Source organism: Chiloscyllium punctatum, chromosome 29 (assembly GCF_047496795.1).
Source record: "Chiloscyllium punctatum isolate Juve2018m chromosome 29, sChiPun1.3, whole genome shotgun sequence".
Lineage (NCBI taxonomy): Eukaryota > Metazoa > Chordata > Chondrichthyes > Orectolobiformes > Hemiscylliidae > Chiloscyllium > Chiloscyllium punctatum.
Genome location: NC_092767.1, coordinates 68,863,038 through 68,882,641, shown reverse-complemented (window position 1 = coordinate 68,882,641; position 19,604 = coordinate 68,863,038). Strand labels below are relative to the sequence as shown.

Sequence of the window (19,604 nt, the reverse complement as noted above, 5' to 3'; positions counted from 1 at the left end):
CAGGGTTTGAGGATTTGAGTTATAGCGAGAGGCTAAATAGGCTGGGGCTGTTTTCCCTGGAGTGTCAGATGCTGAGGGGTGACCTTATAGAGGTTTATAAAATCATGAGGGGCATGAATAGAATAAATAGACAAAGTCTTTTCCCTGGGGTGCGGGAGTCCAGAACTAGAGGACATAGATTTAGGGTGAGAGGGGAAAGATATAAAAGAGACCTAAGGGGCAGCTTTTTCCTGCAGAGGGTGGTGTGTGTATGAAATGAGCTGCCAGAGGAAATGGTGGAGGCTTGTACAATAACAACATTTAAAAGGCAACTGGATGGGTATATGAATAGGAAGGGTTTAGAGGGATATGGGCCAAGTGTTGGCGTATGAGACTAGATTAATTAGGGTATCTGGTCAGCATAGACAAGTTGGACCAAAATGTCTGTTTCCATGCCTTACGTATCTATTACCATCTTACCGTCATCTCCCAAGTGTGAGATATTTGAAAACAGCACTGCCACAGGGTGGAACAGGATCTTGACAAATGATCCACAATCAGCTGGAATGTGTCACAATGGCAGAATGCACAGAGGCCAGATCCATTCAACTGTCCAGCTCCTAGTCCATTTGATTAAACTCAGCAGTGACTTAATCCTCTTTCTTCATTTATCTAAGATTCATAGAACATAGAACATTACAGCACAGTACAAGCCCTTCGGCCCTTGATGTTGTGCCAACCTGTGGAACCAATCTGAAACTTATCTATCCTACACTATTCCATTTTCATCCATATGTTTATCCAATGACCATTTAAATGCCTGTAAGTTGGTGAGTCTACTATAATTGCAGCAGGGAGTTCCACACCCCTACTACTCTCTGAGTAAAGAAACTACCTCTGACATCTGTCCTAAATCTATCACCCCTCAATTTAAAGCCATGTTCCCTCGTGCTAGCCATCACCATCCGAGGGAAAAGGCTCTCACTGTCCACCCTATCTAACCTTCTGATTATGAGATTAGATTAGATTCCCCTACAGTATGGAAACAGGCCCTTTGGCCCAACAAGTCCACACCAACCCTCCAAAGAGTAACTCACCCTGTGCCACTCCCCTAGTCTATATTTACCCCTGACTAATGCACCTATCTCTAAGGAAAATTTAGCATGGCCAGTTCACCTGACCTGCACATGTTTGGATGTGGGAGGAAACCTGAGGAAACCCACACAGACACGGGGAGAATGCGTAAACTCCACACAGACAGTCACCCGAGGCAGGAATCGAATCCAGGTCCCTGGCGCTGTGAGGCAGCAGTGCTAACCACTGAGTCATCATGCCGCCCCATTTATCATATATATCTATATTAAGTCCCCTCACAACCTTCTTCTCTCTAACGAAAACAGCCTCAAATCCAAAATCGCAAAGCACCAGGTTAGAGTCCAACAAGTTTCTTTGGAAGCACTAGCTTTCATCCACCTGATGAAGGGGCAGCGCTCCGAAAGCTAGTGCTTCCAATTAAACCTGTTGGACTATAACCTGGTGTTATGTGATTTTTAACTTTGAACACCCCAGTCCAACACCAGTACCTCCAAATCAAGCCTCAATCCCTCAGCCTCTCTTCATAAGACATTCCCTCCATACCAGGCAACACCCTAGTAAATTGCCTCTGATCCCTTTCCAAAGCTTCCACATCAATAAATTGTCTCATGTGTTGGAGTGTTTTGTAGATCTGCAGATTCCAGTGAAGCTGTATGAGGATAATTTCTCCTGTTTCTAAGATTGTCCTCAGAATTACTGTGGGAATCAGTGGAGGAATGTTTCAGTGGACAGGTATGCAATGGTTGCTTTTTGTTACACGACACAATAAAATATCCGACTGGCTTGCAGTTGTGACTCATATGATAAGAACAGGAGAGTGACTAACATCTGGTGTTAGTAATAGTCTGCTCCTTCAGGAACTGTCCCCTAGTAAGAGTCAGCCCTTCAGGATTTGTAACCCAGTGTGAGTCAGCTCCTTCAGAAACAGTATCCCAGTGAGAGTCACCACTTTCAGAAACTGTGTCCCAGTGAGATTCAGCACCTTCAGAAACAGTATCCCAATGAGGGTCAGCATCATCAGGAACTGTATCCCAGTGAGAGTCAGGTCCTTCAGGATCTGTGTCCTCGTGAGAGTTAGCACCTTCAGAAACTGTATCCTAGTGAGAGTCAGTCCATTCAGGAACTGAATCCCAGTCAGAGTCAGCATCTTCAGGAACTGTATCCCAGTGAGAGTCAGCCCCTTCAGGAATGGTGCCTCCCCCAGGGATAACCTGAGTTGAGGTTGATTTCTGTGCCAGTTATGAAGACACATCCTAGCACCCAGCAATGCCCTCTCCAATCAGTAAAACCAGCAGAGACTACCATCCTGCATTTTATTTAATCAGAATCACATAGCAAATGAATTAAAACTGAAAACAGCAACAAAATTCAATAGAAGAGCCACTCAGTGACCAAAAAAATCAGTGAGACCATGGAAGATAAATCCCATCAATTAGACAAGGAACAGTTCATTGGAAAGAAGCTTGGCGATGGGTTTCACATTTCCATCACCTTATGTTGGACTGAGGGCTGGTCCGACACAGGTCTTGGTTGTAATGCACGAAACTTTGGTTGAATTCATCAGAATGCTTTCTGAAACACTTGACAGCTGTCAGGTCACACTCACACAGCTTGTTAACACATGGAAACCATGTTAACCATGATCCACCTGTAAAAGAGGAGATCATCAATGTCTACTTTTGCCCAGATTGATTCTGTCATGATCAGTGGACATCACCAGCGAGATGAGTGTTTCTTGATAATCCCCAATTACCCTTCTTTTTCTGTTGAATCCCCATAGGCCATTCAGCCCATTGAGGGCACACTGACCCTCCAAAGAGCATCCCAACTAGAATAGAATAGATTCCCTACAATATGGAAACAGGCCCTTTGGCCCAACAAGTCCACACTGACCCTGTGAGAGTAAACCACCCAGACCCATTTCCCTTGGCCTAATGCACCTAACACTATGGGCAACTTAGCATGGCCAATCCACCTGACCTGGACTATGGGAGGAAACTGGAGCATCCAGAGGAAACCCACGTTGACATGGGGAGAATGTGCAAACTCCACACAGACAGTCGCCCGAGGCTGCCCGAGGCTATTAGAATATCCGATTCTAATTGTGCCCAATTCCAGACACCACATTTCAGGAGGGTGAAGGGAGTAGATGGTAATTTCACCAACCTTGCCAATGATGTTCATCCCACTCAATAACTTTTCAAATATAAAGGTAACACAGAGGATGTACAAAGGATTTATGAAAATGGTTGCAGGGATGAAAGACGATAGTTTTCTGAATAGATGGGAGAAGTTGTTCTCATCTGAGAATATTCAGATTTGATCGGCTTGTTCAAAATCACAAAAGATTGAGGCAGAAAGATAGTGATACAAATACTATGTATAGAAGGTTAGACGTTCAGAGAAGACGGTGGCTAGCGAAAGAAGTAGATAGAGTGAGGTTTTTCACACGATGTGCAGTGAGGATTTGGAATATGCTGCCCGAAATTATGATGCAGGTAGATTCAGATGAAGCTTTCAGAATGAGGTATTGGATAATCACCTTCACTTCATTTGTTTAATGGATGTAGCTGTCATTGGCAAGACCAGGTATAGAATTAGTCAGAAAATTAATATTTCATGATTGATATAGCTAAAATATCACACAACACCAGGTTTATTTGGAAGCACTAGCTTTCAGAGCACTGATCCTTCATCACAGGAGCAGCACTCCAAAAGCTAGTGCTTCCAAATAAACTTGTTGCAGTATAACCTGGTGTTGTGTGATTTTTAATTTTGTACACCCCAGTCCAACATCAGCACCTCCACATCATGGTTGATATCGTTTAGCTGTACTCAGCGTATTTGTCAATTAATCTAGTGTTGTTATTCTGCTTAACTCTGACCAATGCAGATGTTAATACTTTTATATCATGTGACTTTGCTGAGCTTCGCTTGTCAAAGAGGTGCACCATGGGATTGTGAACAAGGACAATGCTCCAATGTCCTGGAGTTACAGCTACAGGACTGTGAGGACCATTTTGACTCCTTTCAAGATTTTGGCTCCTTTTGAAGAAGGCACAGCTGGAAACATCCCGGTTTATTTGCCCTTATCAAGAAATTGCAACTATAGCTGTGCCATTGTACATGTGTAGTTTTAATTTTACAAGTGAAGGATATTTTGTCTGAATGTAATCTTTGTATTAGAGTTAAACTTATTATAATGTGTTTCCCCCAGTAAGATGTCAGCCCCTTCAGGATCTGTATCCCAGTGAGAGTCAGCATCTTCAGGAACTGTATCTCAGTGTGAGTCAGCCCCTTCAGGAACTGTATCCCAGTGAGAGTCAGCCCCTTCAGGAACTGTATCCCAGTGTGAGTCAGCCCCTTCAGGAACTGTATCCCAGTGAGAGTCAGCCCCTTCAGGATCTGTATCCCAGTGAGAGTCAGCCCCTTCAGGACCTGTATCCCAGTGAGAGTCAGCCCCTTCAGGAACTGTATCCCACAGAGAGTCAGCCCCTTCAGGAACTGTATCCCACTGAGAGTCAGCCCCTTCAGGAACTGTATCCCACTGAGAGTCAGCCCCTTCAGGAACTGTATCCCAGTGATAGTCAGCCCCTTCAGGAACTGTATCTCAGTGAGAGTCAGCCCCTTCAGGAACTGTATCCCACTGAGAGTCAGCCCCTTCAGGAACTGTATCCCAGTGAGAGTCAGCCCCTTCAGGAACTGTATCTCAGTGAGAGTCAGCCCCTTCAGGAACTGTATCCCACTGAGAGTCAGCCCCTTCAGGAACTGTATCCCAGTGAGAGTCAGCCCCTTCAGGAACTGTATCCCACTGAGAGTCAGCCCCTTCAGGAACTGTATCCCACTGAGAGTCAGCCCCTTCAGGATCTGTATCCCAGTGAGAGTCAGCCCCTTCAGGAACTGTATCCCAGTGATAGTCAGCCCCTTCAGGAACTGTATCTCAGTGTGAGTCAGCCCCTTCAGGAACTGTATCCCAGTGAGAGTCAGCCCCTTCAGGAACTGTATCCCAGTGATAGTCAGCCCCTTCAGGAACTGTATCTCAGTGTGAGTCAGCCCCTTCAGGAACTGTATCCCAGTGAGAGTCAGCCCCTTCAGGAACTGTATCCCAGTGAGAGTCAGCCCCTTCAGGAACTGTATCCCACTGAGAGTCAGCCCCTTCAGGAACTGTATCCCAGTGAGAGTCAGCCCCTTCAGGAACTGTATCCCAGAGAGAGTGAACACCTTTAGGAACTGTATCCCACTGAGAGTCAACACCTTTAGGAACTGTGTCTCAGTGAGAGTCAGCGCCTTCAGGATCTGTATCCAAGTGAGAGTCAGCCCCTTCAGGAACTGTATCCCAGTGAGAGTCAGCCCCTTCAGGATCTGTATCTCAGTGTGAGTCAGCCCCTTCAGGAACTGTATCCCAGTGAGAGTCAGCCCCTTCAGGATCTGTATCCCAGTGAGAGTCAGCCCCTTCAAGAACTGTATCCCAGTGAGAGTCAGCCCCTTCAGGATCTGTATCGCAGTGAGAGTCAGCCCCTTCAGGAACTGTATCCCAGTGAGAGACAGCCCCTTCAGGAACTGTATCCCAGTGTGAGTCAGCCCCTTCAGGAACTGTATCCCAGTGAGAGACAGCCCCTTCAGGAACTGTATCCCAGTGAGAGTCAGCCCTTTCAGGAACTGTATCCCAGTGAGAGACAGCCCCTTCAGGAACTGTATCTCAGTGAGAGTCAGCCCCTTCAGGAACTGTATCCCAGTGAGAGACAGCCCCTTCAGGAACTGTATCCCAGTGTGAGTCAGCCCCTTCAGGAACTGTATCCCAGTGAGTGACAGCCCCTTCAGGAACTGTATCCCAGTGAGAGTCAGCCCTTTCAGGAACTGTATCCCAGTGAGAGTCAGCCCCTTCAGGATCTGTATCTCAGTGAGAGTCAGCCCCTTCAGGAACTGTATCCCAGTGAGAGTCAGCCCCTTCAGGAACTGTATCCCAGTGAGAGTCAGCCCCTTCAGGAACTGTATCCCAGTGATAGTCAGCACCTTCAGGATCTGTATCCCAGTGAGAGTCAGCCCCTTCAGGAACTGTATCCCAGTGTGAGTCAGCCCCTTCAGGAACTGTATCCCAGTGAGAGTCAGCCCCTTCAGGAACTGTATCCCAGTGATAGTCAGCCCCTTCAGGAACTGTATCCCAGTGAGAGTCAGCCCCTTCAGGAACTGTATCCCAGTGAGAGTCAGCCCCTTCAGGAACTGTATCCCAGTGATAGTCAGCACCTTCAGGATCTGTATCCCAGTGTGAGTCAGCCCCTTCAGGAACTGTATCCCAGTGATAGTCAGCCCCTTCAAGAACTGTATCCCAGTGAGAGTCAGCCCCTTCAGGAACTGTATCTCAGTGTGAGTCAGCCCCTTCAGGAACTGTATCCCAGTGAGAGTCAGCCCCTTCAGGAACTGTATCCCAGTGATAGTCAGCCCCTTCAGGAACTGTATCTCAGTGTGAGTCAGCCCCTTCAGGAACTGTATCCCAGTGAGAGTCAACCCCTTCAGGAACTGTATCCCAGTGAGAGTCAGCCCCTTCAGGAACTGTATCCCACTGAGAGTCAGCCCCTTCAGGAACTGTATCCCAGTGAGAGTCAGCCCCTTCAGGAACTGTATCCCAGTGAGAGTGAACACCTTTAGGAACTGTATCACCATTGAGAGTCAACACCTTTAGGAACTGTGTCTCAGTGAGAGTCAGCGCCTTCAGGATCTGTATCCAAGTGAGAGTCAGCCCCTTCAGGAACTGTATCCCAGTGAGAGTCAGCCCCTTCAGGATCTGTATCTCAGTGTGAGTCAGCCCCTTCAGGAACTGTATCCCAGTGAGAGTCAGCCCCTTCAGGATCTGTATCCCAGTGAGAGTCAGCCCCTTCAAGAACTGTATCCCAGTGAGAGTCAGCCCCTTCAGGATCTGTATCGCAGTGAGAGTCAGCCCCTTCAGGAACTGTATCCCAGTGAGAGACAGCCCCTTCAGGAACTGTATCCCAGTGTGAGTCAGCCCCTACAGGAACTGTATCCCAGTGAGTGACAGCCCCTTCAGGAACTGTATCCCAGTGAGAGTCAGCCCTTTCAGGAACTGTATCCCAGTGAGAGTCAGCCCCTTCAGGATCTGTATCTCAGTGAGAGTCAGCCCCTTCAGGAACTGTATCCCAGTGAGAGTCAGCCCCTTCAGGATCTGTATCCCAGTGAGAGTCAGCCCCTTCAGGAACTGTATCCCAGTGTGAGTCAGCCCCTTCAGGAACTGTATCCCAGTGAGAGTCAGCCCCTTCAGGAACTGTATCCCAGTGATAGTCAGCCCCTTCAGGAACTGTATCCCAGTGAGAGTCAGCCCCTTCAGGAACTGTATCCCAGTGAGAGTCAGCCCCTTCAGGAACTGTATCCCAGTGATAGTCAGCACCTTCAGGATCTGTATCCCAGTGTGAGTCAGCCCCTTCAGGAACTGTATCCCAGTGAGAGTCAGCCCCTTCAGGAACTGTATCCCAGTGATAGTCAGCCCCTTCAAGAACTGTATCCCAGTGAGAGTCAGCCCCTTCAGGAACTGTGTCCCAGTGAGAGTCAGCCCCTTCAGGAACTGTATCCCAGTGAGAGTCAGCACCTTCAGGAACTGTATCCCAGTGAGAGTCAGCCCCTTCAGGAACTGTATCTCAGTGAGAGTCAGCACCTTCAGGAACTGTATCCCAATGAGAGTCAGCCCCTTCAGGAACTGTATCCCACTGAGAGTCAGCCCCTTCAGGAACTGTATCTCAGTGAGAGTCAGCACCTTCAGGAACTCTATCCCAATGAGAGTCAGCCCCTTCAGGAACTGTATCCCACTGAGAGTCAGCCCCTTCAGGAACTGTATCCCAGTGAGAGTCAGCCCCTTCAGGAACTGTATCCCAGTGAGAGTCAGCCCCTTCAGGAACTGTATCCCAGTGATAGTCAGCACCTTCAGGATCTGTATCCCAGTGTGAGTCAGCCCCTTCAGGAACTGTATCCCAGTGAGAGTCAGCCCCTTCAGGAACTGTATCCCAGTGATAGTCAGCCCCTTCAAGAACTGTATCCCAGTGAGAGTCAGCCCCTTCAGGAACTGTGTCCCAGTGAGAGTCAGCCCCTTCAGGAACTGTATCCCAGTGAGAGTCAGCACCTTCAGGAACTGTATCCCAGTGAGAGTCAGCCCCTTCAGGAACTGTATCTCAGTGAGAGTCAGCACCTTCAGGAACTGTATCCCAATGAGAGTCAGCCCCTTCAGGAACTGTATCCCACTGAGAGTCAGCCCCTTCAGGAACTGTATCTCAGTGAGAGTCAGCACCTTCAGGAACTCTATCCCAATGAGAGTCAGCCCCTTCAGGAACTGTATCCCACTGAGAGTCAGCCCCTTCAGGAACTGTATCTCAGTGTGAGTCAGCCCCTTCAGGAACTGCATCCCAGTGAGAGTCAGCCCCTTCAGGAACTGTATCCCAGTGAGAGTCAGCCCCTTCAGGAACTGTATCCCAGTGAGAGTCAGCCCCTTCAGGAACTGTATCCCACTGAGAGTCAGCCCCTTCAGGAACTGTATCCCAGTGAGAGTCAGCCCCTTCAGGAACTGTATCCCAGTGAGAGTGAACACCTTTAGGAACTGTATCCCAATGAGAGTCAACACCTTTAGGAACTGTGTCTCAGTGAGAGTCAGCCCCTTCAGGATCTGTATCCCAGTGAGAGTCAGCCCCTTCAGGATCTGTATCTCAGTGTGAGTCAGCCCCTTCAGGAACTGTATCCCAGTGAGAGTCAGCCCTTCAGGATCTGTATCCCAGTGAGAGTCAGCCCCTTCAGGAACTGTATCCCAGTGAGAGTCAGCCCCTTCAGGAACTGTATCCCAGTGATAGTCAGCACCTTCAGGATCTGTATCCCAGTGTGAGTCAGCCCCTTCAGGAACTGTATCCCAGTGAGAGTCAGCCCCTTCAGGAACTGTATCCCAGTGATAGTCAGCCCCTTCAAGAACTGTATCCCAGTGAGAGTCAGCCCCTTCAGGAACTGTGTCCCAGTGAGAGTCAGCCCCTTCAGGAACTGTATCCCAGTGAGAGTCAGCACCTTCAGGAACTGTATCCCAGTGAGAGTCAGCCCCTTCAGGAACTGTATCTCAGTGAGAGTCAGCACCTTCAGGAACTGTATCCCAATGAGAGTCAGCCCCTTCAGGAACTGTATCCCACTGAGAGTCAGCCCCTTCAGGAACTGTATCTCAGTGAGAGTCAGCACCTTCAGGAACTCTATCCCAATGAGAGTCAGCCCCTTCAGGAACTGTATCCCACTGAGAGTCAGCCCCTTCAGGAACTGTATCTCAGTGTGAGTCAGCCCCTTCAGGAACTGCATCCCAGTGAGAGTCAGCCCCTTCAGGAACTGTATCCCAGTGAGAGTCAGCCCCTTCAGGAACTGTATCCCAGTGAGATTCAGCATCTTCAGGAACTGTATCTCAGTGTGAGTGAGCCCCTTCAGGAACTGTATCCCAGTGAGAGTCAGCCCCTTCAGGAACTGTATCCCAGTGAGAGTGAACACCTTTAGGAACTGTATCCCAATGAGAGTCAACACCTTTAGGAACTGTGTCTCAGTGAGAGTCAGCCCCTTCAGGATCTGTATCCCAGTGAGAGTCAGCCCCTTCAGGAACTGTATCCCAGTGAGAGTCAGCCCCTTCAGGATCTGTATCTCAGTGTGAGTCAGCCCCTTCAGGAACTGTATCCCAGTGAGAGTCAGCCCTTCAGGATCTGTATCCCAGTGAGAGTCAGCCCCTTCAGGATCTGTATCCCAGTGAGAGTCAGCCCCTTCAGGAACTGTATCCCAGTGAGAGTCAGCCCTTCAGGATCTGTATCCCAGTGAGAGTCAGCCCCTTCAGGATCTGTATCTCAGTGAGAGTCAGCCCCTTCAGGAACTGTATCCCAGTGAGAGTCAGCCCCTTCAGGAACTGTATCCCAGTGAGAGTCAGCATCTTCAGGAACTGTATCCCAGTGAGAGTCAGCCCCTTCAGGAACTGTATCCCAGTGAGAGTCAGCATCTTCAGGAACTGTATCCCAGTGAGAGTCAGCCCCTTCAGGAACTGTATCCCAGTGAGAGTCAGCATCTTCAGGAACTGTATCCCAGTGAGAGTCAGCCCCTTCAGGAACTGTATCCCAGTGAGAGTCAGCACCATCAGGAACTGTATCCCAGTGAGAGTCAGCACCTTCAGGAACTGTATCCCAGTGAGAGTCAGCACCTTCAGGAACTCTATCCCAGTGTGAGTCAGTTCTTTCAGGAACTGTATCCCAGTGAGAGTCAACCCCTACAGGATCAGTATTCCAGTGATAGTCAGCACCTTCAGGATCTGTATCCCGGTGAGAGTCAGCATCTTCAGGAACTGTATCCCAGTGAGAGTCAGCGCCATCAGGACCCGTATCCCAGTGATAGTCAGCCCCTTCAGGATCTGTATCCCAGTGAGAGTCAGCCCCTTCAGGAACTGTATCCCAGTGAGAGTCAGCGCCATCAGGATCCGTATCCCAGTGATAGTCAGCCCCTTCAGGATCTGTATCCCAGTGAGAGTCAGCCCCTTCAGGAACTGTATCCCAGTGAGAGTCAGCGCCATCAGGATCTGTATCCCAGTTAGAGTCAGCACCTTCAGGAACTGTATCCCAGTCAGAGTCAGCACCTTCAGGAACTGTATCCCAGTGAGAGTCAGCGCCATCAGGATCCGTGTCCCAGTGAGAGTTAGCATCTTCAGGAACTGTATCCCAATGAGAGTCAGCACCATCAGGAACTGTATCCCAGTGAGAGTCAGCACCTTCAGGAACTATATCCCAGTGAGAGTCAGCATCTTCTGGATCTGAATCCCAGTGAGAGTCAATTCTTTCAGGAACTGTATCCCAGTGAGAGTGAACACCTTCAGGATATGTATCCCAATGAAAGTCAGCACTTTCAGGAACTGTATCCCAGTGAGAGTCAGCCCTTTCAGGAACTGTATCCCAGTGAGAGTGAACACCTTCAGGAACTGTATCCCATTGAGAGTGAACACCTTCAGGAACTATATCCCAGTGTGAGTCAGCACCTTCAGGATCTGTATCTCAGCATAAGCCAGCACCTTCAGGAACTTTATCCCAGTGTGAGTCAGTCCCTTGAGGACCCCTATCCCAGTGTGAGTCAGCACCTTTTTGTAATTTTGCAGCCACACTGTCAGTTCATTTGTGCAAATTCCTTAAGGAACTCTATGTCTCAGAACTAATTCATGTCGTGCATATTTGTATCATTCTGCCAGCTGGAAAATGACCGATATCTTCCTATTATCTGTTGCCTCTTCACCAGATCCTTCTCTCTGAGAACCAGAATAGAGCTGTGGTTTGTGCTAACTCAGCATTCTCCTGTTGATGGAAGGGAGAGGATAGAGATGCAATGGATCTTCCTAAGAGCAAATCTGTTTGGGGGTCATTGTTCTACTCACCACATGAGGGGGCAGCATCGTAGCAGCGAGAAATATAAAGTGTGGTCCAGATGGAGCAGCCCATGATAATGGCTTCACCATAACATTGATCATGTAAATAGCAGCACCTACGAGGGTTAATAAATGGAAGATGTTATTTCACAGAAGCAAGTCTTCCTGTAGCAACTGAATGTCATAATAATCTGATTAATAGTACCCAGAATAGTGTTACACAGAGTTTCCAACTCTACAGAACTGACCTGAAATCTCTCTGAGCAAAGTCGACGATTATAGCAAAAAGTCTTTTCTTTCAACCCTCACTTCATTTGAGCAATTTTGGGTTTTGGAGATGGATTTGGTGTTGGAAGGGGCCAACAGGGAAGAGGAGGGCAGCACATTGGCTCAGTGGTTAGCACTGCTGCCTCACAGCGACAGGGTTCCAGGTTCAATTCCAGCCTCGGGTGACTGTCTGTTTGCACGTTCTCCCCGTGTCTGTGTGGGTTTCCTCCCACAATCCAAAGATGTGCAGGTCAGGGTGAATTGGCCATGCTAAATTGCCCATAGCGTTAGGTGCATTAGTCAGAAGAAAATAGGTCTGGGTGGGTTAGTGTTCGGAGGGTCGGTGTGGACTGGTTGGGCCTGTTTCCATACTGTAGGGTATCTAAACAATGCTTGTCAGATGATGAACAGCCACACACTGAGGTTGGTGTTTGACAACTTTGTGATTGGCAAGGAAAGGTGTATAAGTTTGGGGATGGCCCTGTCAGCTGATCGACAGTGGGACTATGGGAAAGAAACGTTTCAAGGTGGAAGGTGATCTGATGGAGAACGTCGCAATGCATTTAATTAGCATCGGCCTCCCTTTCCTCAGATCAAATTCTTTCTAAAGTGGGGCTGTTGTGTGTACAGCCTCTGGGCAGGAGCTCCAGGTTCAAGTCTCTCCTCCAGTTTGAGGGTCACAGAAAATGTGTGACAATGAGGGTTTTTCACCAATCTGTAAATCTTCCAATCTGTATGTAGGTGGGGCTAATAGTTGGTGTATTTCCCCATCAGCCAGAACCAAGAGGCAGCTCCCCACAGTCAGAGTCTTGCAATGGGCAAGTGTCACTTCCCCTTCCCAACTCCACACACATACACACACACACACACTGCACATAGATGCACTTACACATACAGATAGACACATGCACACACAAACACAGCAGATGTACACAGACATGCACACCGACACACACACAAACACATAGATGCACACATGCATGCAAACACATGCACACATATACACATATACACAACAAATGCACACGTGCACAGATGCACATACACATGCGCACACGTACACATGCGCACATGTAGATGTACACATGCGCACAGATAGATGCACATGTGGGCACTCATGCACGCAACAGATACATGCACACAGATGCACATACACACGTGCGCACACATATCGGTGCACATGCATGCACACAGAGACACACATACATATTTTGAACTCATTGAAAAGAATAAAGGACAAAGCCTACAGCAACAAAAATATAACATTTGCTTGTTATACAAAACACAGACACATGGAACGACCTAATTGCAATAGAGAAGGTGTGGGGAATATTTATCAGGATGTTGCCTGGGTCTGCAGCAATTCAGCTATAGAGAGGGGCTAGAAAGAGTGGTATTGTTTTCTTCGGAGCAGAAAAGGCTGAGGGTGGAACCTGATTGAGATGGACAAAAAATGTTCACTTCCTCTCTCTTCAAAAAATGTTCACTTCCTCCCTCTTCAAAAAATGTTCACTTTCTCCTGTGTGTTCTGAGTTTCTGTATGTGTATTATCACAAAGAAATATACGTTTTATTCATCATTTTTGTTTGGTTCTTTTGCAATATCTACTTCCTTATTTGTCAACTTAAGGATCCTGGTACTTGACTCTGGTACTGAGCTCCACACAGTCTGAAATATAATTTGCAAAATCCCTCGCTGTATAAGTTTAATGTTTCTTGTGTGCAGTGGAGGAACGAGGCAAGGAAAGGACTGGCTGTAACATCACCCAAAACTCTTCTACCCCTGTGCTCAGTTCCATCCCAATCCCCTATCACATCTGTCCCTTTCTGAGCTACTGGGCTCTCAGAAATGCAAGACCCAACTTTAATGTTCTTGTCCTTGTTTTCACAGAATCTATTGGTTCACAGAATCCCGACAGTGTGGAAGCAGGCCATTCGGCCCATCAAATCCACACTGACCCTCTGAAAAGCATCCCACCCGGACCCACCTCCTTACTTCATCCCGGTAACCCCGCATTTCTCATAGCTAACCCAACTAGTCTGCAAACCCCCAGACACTAAGGGGAATTTAGCATAGCCAATCCACCTAACCTGTATGTCTTTCAAACCGAACTCCCTCCCTATCTTTGGAAACCCCTCCAAACCAATGACTCTCTGAGATATCAATGCTGCTCTAATTCTGATCTGTTGAGAAGCCCCAATTTTAATCTTTCCATTTGCGGGCGGCACAGGGGCACAGTGGTTAGCACTGCTGCCTCACAGCGCCAGAGACACAGGTTCAATTCCCGCCTCAGGCGACTGACTGTGTGGAGTTTGCACATTCTCCCTGTGTCTGCGTGGGTTTCCTCTGGGTGCTCCGGTTTCCTCCCACAGTCCAAAGATGGGCAGGTCAGGTGAATTGGCCATGCTAAATTGCCCGTAGTGTTAGGTTAAAAGGGGGTACATGTAGGGGTATGGGTGGGTTGCGGGTCGGTATGGACTTGTTGGGCCGAAGGGCCTGTTTCCGCACTGTAAGTAATCTAATCTAACTACAGCACATGTTTTCATTTGCTCAGGTCCCAAGCTCTGGAATTCTATCCCAAATCTCTCTTTCCTTTGAACTTACCACTCTGACCAAACTTTAGGCCACCCACTTATGGGATTGGGTGTCAAATCCGATTAAACAACATTTCTCGTCAAGAGCCTGGGGGTGAGTTATTACATTAAAGGTGCTGCATAAATGCAAGTTGTTGTACTGAACAGAAAGTGTTCCTTGTAAGACCATAAGGCGTGGGGGTAAATGTAGGCCATTTGGTCCATTGAGTCTGCTCTCCCATTCAAAGAGATCACAAGTGATCACATTAACCTCAAATCCACTTTTTGGCCTTTCCCCGTAACTATTGATAACAAATCTATCTCCGCCTTAAATATACTTAACTACCCAGCCTCGACAGCCCTCCGTGGTAAAGAGTTTCACAGATTCACTAGAGAAAAGATTCCTCAACATTACTGTCTTAAATGGACAACCTCTTATTCTGAGATGATGCATTCTGGTCCACGGCCCCCCACAAGGGGATACAACTGATTCACATCTACTCTATCAAGTCTCCCAAGAGTCCTGCATATTTCCATAAGGTTCTTTCTAAATCCATTCTTCTCGACTCCAATAAGTACAAGCCCAACCTACGCAACCTCTCCTCCATACCTGGGATCAATCTGGTGAGCCGTCTCTGGATTACCCCCAGTGCTACTTTGTCTTTCCTTAGATAAAGTCACGGTGGCTCAGTGGTTAGCACTGCTGCCTCACAGCATCAGGGACCCGGTTTCGATTCTACCCTCGAGTGACTGTCTGTGTGGAGTTTGCATGTCCTCTCTGAGTCTGTGTGGGATTTCTACCGGGTGGTCTGGTTTCCGCCCACAGTCCAACGACATACAGGCTAGTGGATTGCCCATAGGGATGTGCAAGCTAGGGGAAATGGTGGGGGGGGGGTCTGAATGGGATGCCCCTCTGCAGGGTTGGTGTGGATTCAATGGGGGAAAATGGTCTGATTCCACACTATAAGGGATTCTACAATTCAATAAGTGGACTGAAACTGTTTGCAGTATTCCAGCTGGGGTCTGATCAATGTCTTGTATAGTTTTAACAAGACCTCTCTATTTTTATACTCCTTTCACTTTGAAATAAAGTCCAACATGATAAATGTCATTGCTTCCCATTACCTGTCAATGGCATCAACAGGCCGGTTGCCCGTTCCTCCAATCCCACAGAAGCAGCCATAGTTGGAGATAGCCAGGCTGTTGGCACCCTCCATGGCACAGTTCACCACAGAGGCAAAATTGCTCATCCTCCTGCCTTCGATCTCAAAGCCCCGAACGGGAATTAACGTTGCTGCAAAATGACAAGTATCAGAGTGAATGAGTGAATTCAACATAAAAATGTCCTTGAACCTCTAGCCTCTGCATAACCACTGAACTATCTTGCCAAAACGAGGAGGGTTAATTGAGGGACATTACTAATATTGTCAAGTCAATTTATCATAGGAGAAAGTGAGGACTGTAGATGCTAGAGAGTCAGAGTCAAGAGTGTGGCGCTGGAAAAGCACAGCAGGTCAGGCAGCATCCGAGGAGCAGGAGAGGCAAAGTTTCGGGCATAACCCCTTCATCATCCTGACGAAGGGCTTATGCCTGAAACGTTGATTCTCCTGCTCCTCGGATGCTGCCTGACCTGCTGTGCTTTTCCAGCGCCACACTTTTCAACTTAATTCATCATTGCGTAATACAGCACTGAAACAGATCCTTCAGTCCAACTTGTCCATGCCGACCGAGTTTTCCAAACTGAACTAACCCACTTGCCTGTGTTTGGCCATATCCCTCTAAACATTTTCTATTCATATACCCATCCAGATGCCTTTTAAATGTTGTAATTGTACCAGCCTCCACCACTTCCTCTGACAGCTCATTCCATACACGTACCACCCTACCACCCTCTGTGTGAAAAGGTTGCCCCTGAGGTCCCTTTCAAATCATTCCCCTCTCACCTTAAATCCATGCACTCTAGTTTTGAACACCCCTACTCTTGGAAAAAAAGACCATAGGTATTCAACCTATCCATGTCCCTTATAATTTTATAAACTTAAATAAGGTCACCCCTCAGCCTCTCATGCTCCAGTGAAAAAAATCCCAGCCTATTCAGCCTCTCCCTTTAACTAAAACCCCCCAGTCCCAACAACATCCTTGTAAATCTTTTCTGAACCCTCTCCAATTTAATAATATTCTCCCTAATGCAGGGTGACCAGAACTGTACATAGCATTTCAAAAGTAACATCCTGTACAATCTCGACATGATGTTCCAAATCCTGTACTCAAAGACCTGATCAATGAAGGCACATGTACTAAACACCTTCTTAACCACCCTGTCTACCTGTTATGCAAATTTCAATGAACTATTCGTAGGTCTCTCTATTCTACAAAACTACCCAGGGTCCTATCATTAACTGTATAAGTCCCACCTTTGTTCATTTTACCAAAATGTACTACCTTGCATTTATCTAAATTAAACTCCAACTGCCACTCTTCAGCCCATTGGCCTAATTGATCAAGATCTCTCTGTAATCTTAGATAACCTTCTTCACTGTTGACTATACAATGAATTTTGGTGTCAATTGCGGACTTACTGACCATGCCTCCTAAATCCTCATCCAAATTATTCATGTAAGTAAGTTTGCAGATGACACCAAAAGTGGAGGTGTAGTGGACAGCGAGGAGGTTTATTTCATATTATAACAGGATCTGGACCAGATGGGCCAATGGGCTGAGAAGTGGCAGATGGAGTTTAATTCAGATAAATGCGAGGTGCTGCATTTTGGGAAAGCAAATCTTAGCAGGACTTATACACTTAATGGTAAGGTCCTAGGGAGTGTCGCTGAACAAAGAGACCTTGGAGTGTAGGTTCATAGCTCCTTGAAAGTGGAGTCGCAGGTAGATAGGATAGTGAAGGAGGTGTTTGGTATGCTTTCCTTTATTGGTCAGAGTATTGAGTACAGGGGTTGGGAGGTCATGTTGGGGCTGTACAGGACATTGGTTAGGCCACTGTTGGAATATTGCGTGCAATTCTGGTCTCCTTCCTATCGGAAAGATGTTATGAAACTCGAAAGGGTTCAGAAAAGATTTGCATGGATATTGCCAGGGTTGGAGGATCTGAGCGACAGGGAGAGGCTGAACAGACTGGGTCTGTTTTCCCTGGAGCATTGGAGGCTGAAGGGTGACCTTATAGAGGTTTACAAAATTATGAGGGGCATGGATAGGATAAATAGACAAAGTCTTTTCCCTGGGGTCGGGGAGTCCAGAACTAGAGGGTATAGGTTTAGGGTGAGAGGGGAAAGATATAAAAGGGACCTAAGGGGCAACTTTTTCACACAGAGGGTGGTACGTGTATGGAATGAGCTGCCAGAGGAAGTGGTGGAGGCTGGTACAATTGCAACATTTAAGAGGCATTTGGATGGGTATATGAATAGGAAGGGTTTGGAGGGATATGGGCCGGGTGCTGGCAGGTGGGACTAGATTGGGTTGGGATATCTGGTCGGCATGGACGGGTTGGACTGAAGGGTCTGTTTCCATGCTGTATGTCTCTATGACTCTATGTAAATGACAAACAACAGTGGACCCAGCACCAATCCATGTGGAACACTGCTGGTCACAGGCCTCCAGTCCAAAAAACGAACCCTCCACCACCATCCCCTGTCTCCTATCATCAAGTCAATTTTGCATCCAATTGACAAGCTCACCCTGAATCCGGTGTGATCTAACTTTATTAATCAGTCTACCATGTGGAATCTTGTCAAATGCTTTACTAAAGTTCATGTAGACAACATTTAGGGTGGTTGGTAGCTCAGTGGCTCACACTGCTGCCTCACAGCACCAGGGACCCAGGTTTGATTCCAGCCTCGGGTGACTGTCTGTTTGGAGTTTGCATGTTCTTCCTGTCTCTGCGAGGTATTGCTTCAGTTTCCTCTCATAGTCCAAAGATGTGCAGTTTAGATGGGTTGCCATGCTAAATTGCCTGTAGTGACCAGGGATATGTAGGTTAGCCATGGGAAATGCAAGGTTGGGGGTTAGAGGAATTAGGGACAAGTGGGTCAGAATGGGCCAAATGGCCTGTTTCCACACTGTAAGGATTCTATGATACTGCTCTGCCCTCATCGATCTTTTTGGTTATGGCCTCAAGATATTCAATCATGTTTGTGAGTCATGACTTCCCACACACAAAGCCATGTAAAATCTGGAATAGAAGGCTAGGGTCACTGTCAAGATCAGGAGACATGGGTGCTTTTTAAAAAAGCCATCAGTATTCCTCGTGTCCTTTGAGCAGAAGTTTCCACTGTCCTTACCTGGTCTGGACTATATCTGACTCCACCCAACTTCAGTGTGGTTCAGTCTTAACTACCCTCTGAAATAGCTGCTGAAAAGTCACTCAATTGTAGCTAATAAAACAGGGGAGCTGCCAGTGTAGTGGTAATGTTGCTGAACTAGTAAGGCAGATCTCCAGGTTGAAGTGCTGGGGTCTGTCAGTTCAAATCCCACTCTGGTGAAATGTGAATTTAATAAGATCTAAAATTAAAAAGCCAACCTAATACCTGTACTGACCACTGTCAATTGTTGTTTACAAACCTACCTATTCATTGATGCCCTTTAGTGAGGGGAAATCTGCCACCCTTACCTGGTCTGGCCTACATCTGATTCCTAACCAATAGCGATGTGGTTGACTTGCAACTGCCCTCTGAAATGGTCCCACAAGCCTCTCAGTTCCAGGGGCAATTAGGGAGGGTCAATAAATGTTGGCCTGGTCTTATCCAAAGAGTAAATAAATAACTCCACACCACTTTCTCAAAGGCAGTGGGGATTGGTTGTAATCACTGAATCAGAGCAGAGTGTAGAGGGAGGCCATTCAGTCCATCAGGTTCAGGCTGCCTGTCTGTAAAAGAAATATAGTTAGTACATCTCCCCCATTTTTCCTTTGATGACCTGCTCATCCAATTTCTCCTTGGAATCATGACTGAATCTGTCTCCATCGGGCAGTACATTTCAGATTGCACTTGCATTGCTGTGGGAAAGAGTTTTCACTCAAATCCCTGTTGTGTACGATCCCAATCTTTATAAATTGGTCTCCAACTGCTAATTGCCCCCTCACTGACCTCCTGACAGAAGGAGGAGAGCAATGAGGTTCAGGGGCTCCTTGACTTCTCGTTTCCTTTGACAGATCGATGTCCGACTCATCCCCGTCTCTGCCCCTTCGATCACGCTGTCGGGGTCTTTCTGCCCGACGTTCACTCTGCAGAAGTAAAGAGGGGGAAGGTCCCCCTGGGGCACTCATTCTAACA

General features: G+C 47.5%; 1 protein-coding gene across 1 annotated transcript; it reads right to left on the bottom strand.

Annotated features, from left to right (window-relative positions):
- Positions 1-2,561: 2,561 nt before the first annotated feature.
- Positions 2,562-19,500, bottom strand: LOC140454682 (basic phospholipase A2 PA-9C-like). Its single transcript, XM_072549610.1, has 4 exons — positions 19,419-19,500; positions 15,448-15,616; positions 11,492-11,598; positions 2,562-2,722 (listed from the first exon to the last, which is right to left on the bottom strand). The coding sequence occupies exons 1-4, from the start codon at positions 19,498-19,500 to the stop codon at positions 2,562-2,564; spliced, it is 519 nt and encodes a 172-aa protein (XP_072405711.1).
- Between the last annotated feature and the right edge of the window lie 104 nt (positions 19,501-19,604).

What these genes read in the sequence shown, in the direction of transcription:
- LOC140454682 (XM_072549610.1), bottom strand. Translation starts at nt 19,500, where the DNA reads ATGAGTCGGACATCGATCTGTCAAAGGAAACGAGAAGTCAAGGAGCCC. An exon ending in CCTGTTGATGCCATTGACAG is followed by an intron (nt 11,599 to 15,447) that starts GTAATGGGAAGC and finishes TAACCCTCGTAG; the next exon opens with GTGCTGCTATTTACATGATC. An exon ending in CGATGCTGCCCCCTCATGTG is followed by an intron (nt 2,723 to 11,491) that starts GTGAGTAGAACA and finishes CCTCTTTTACAG; the next exon opens with GTGGATCATGGTTAACATGG.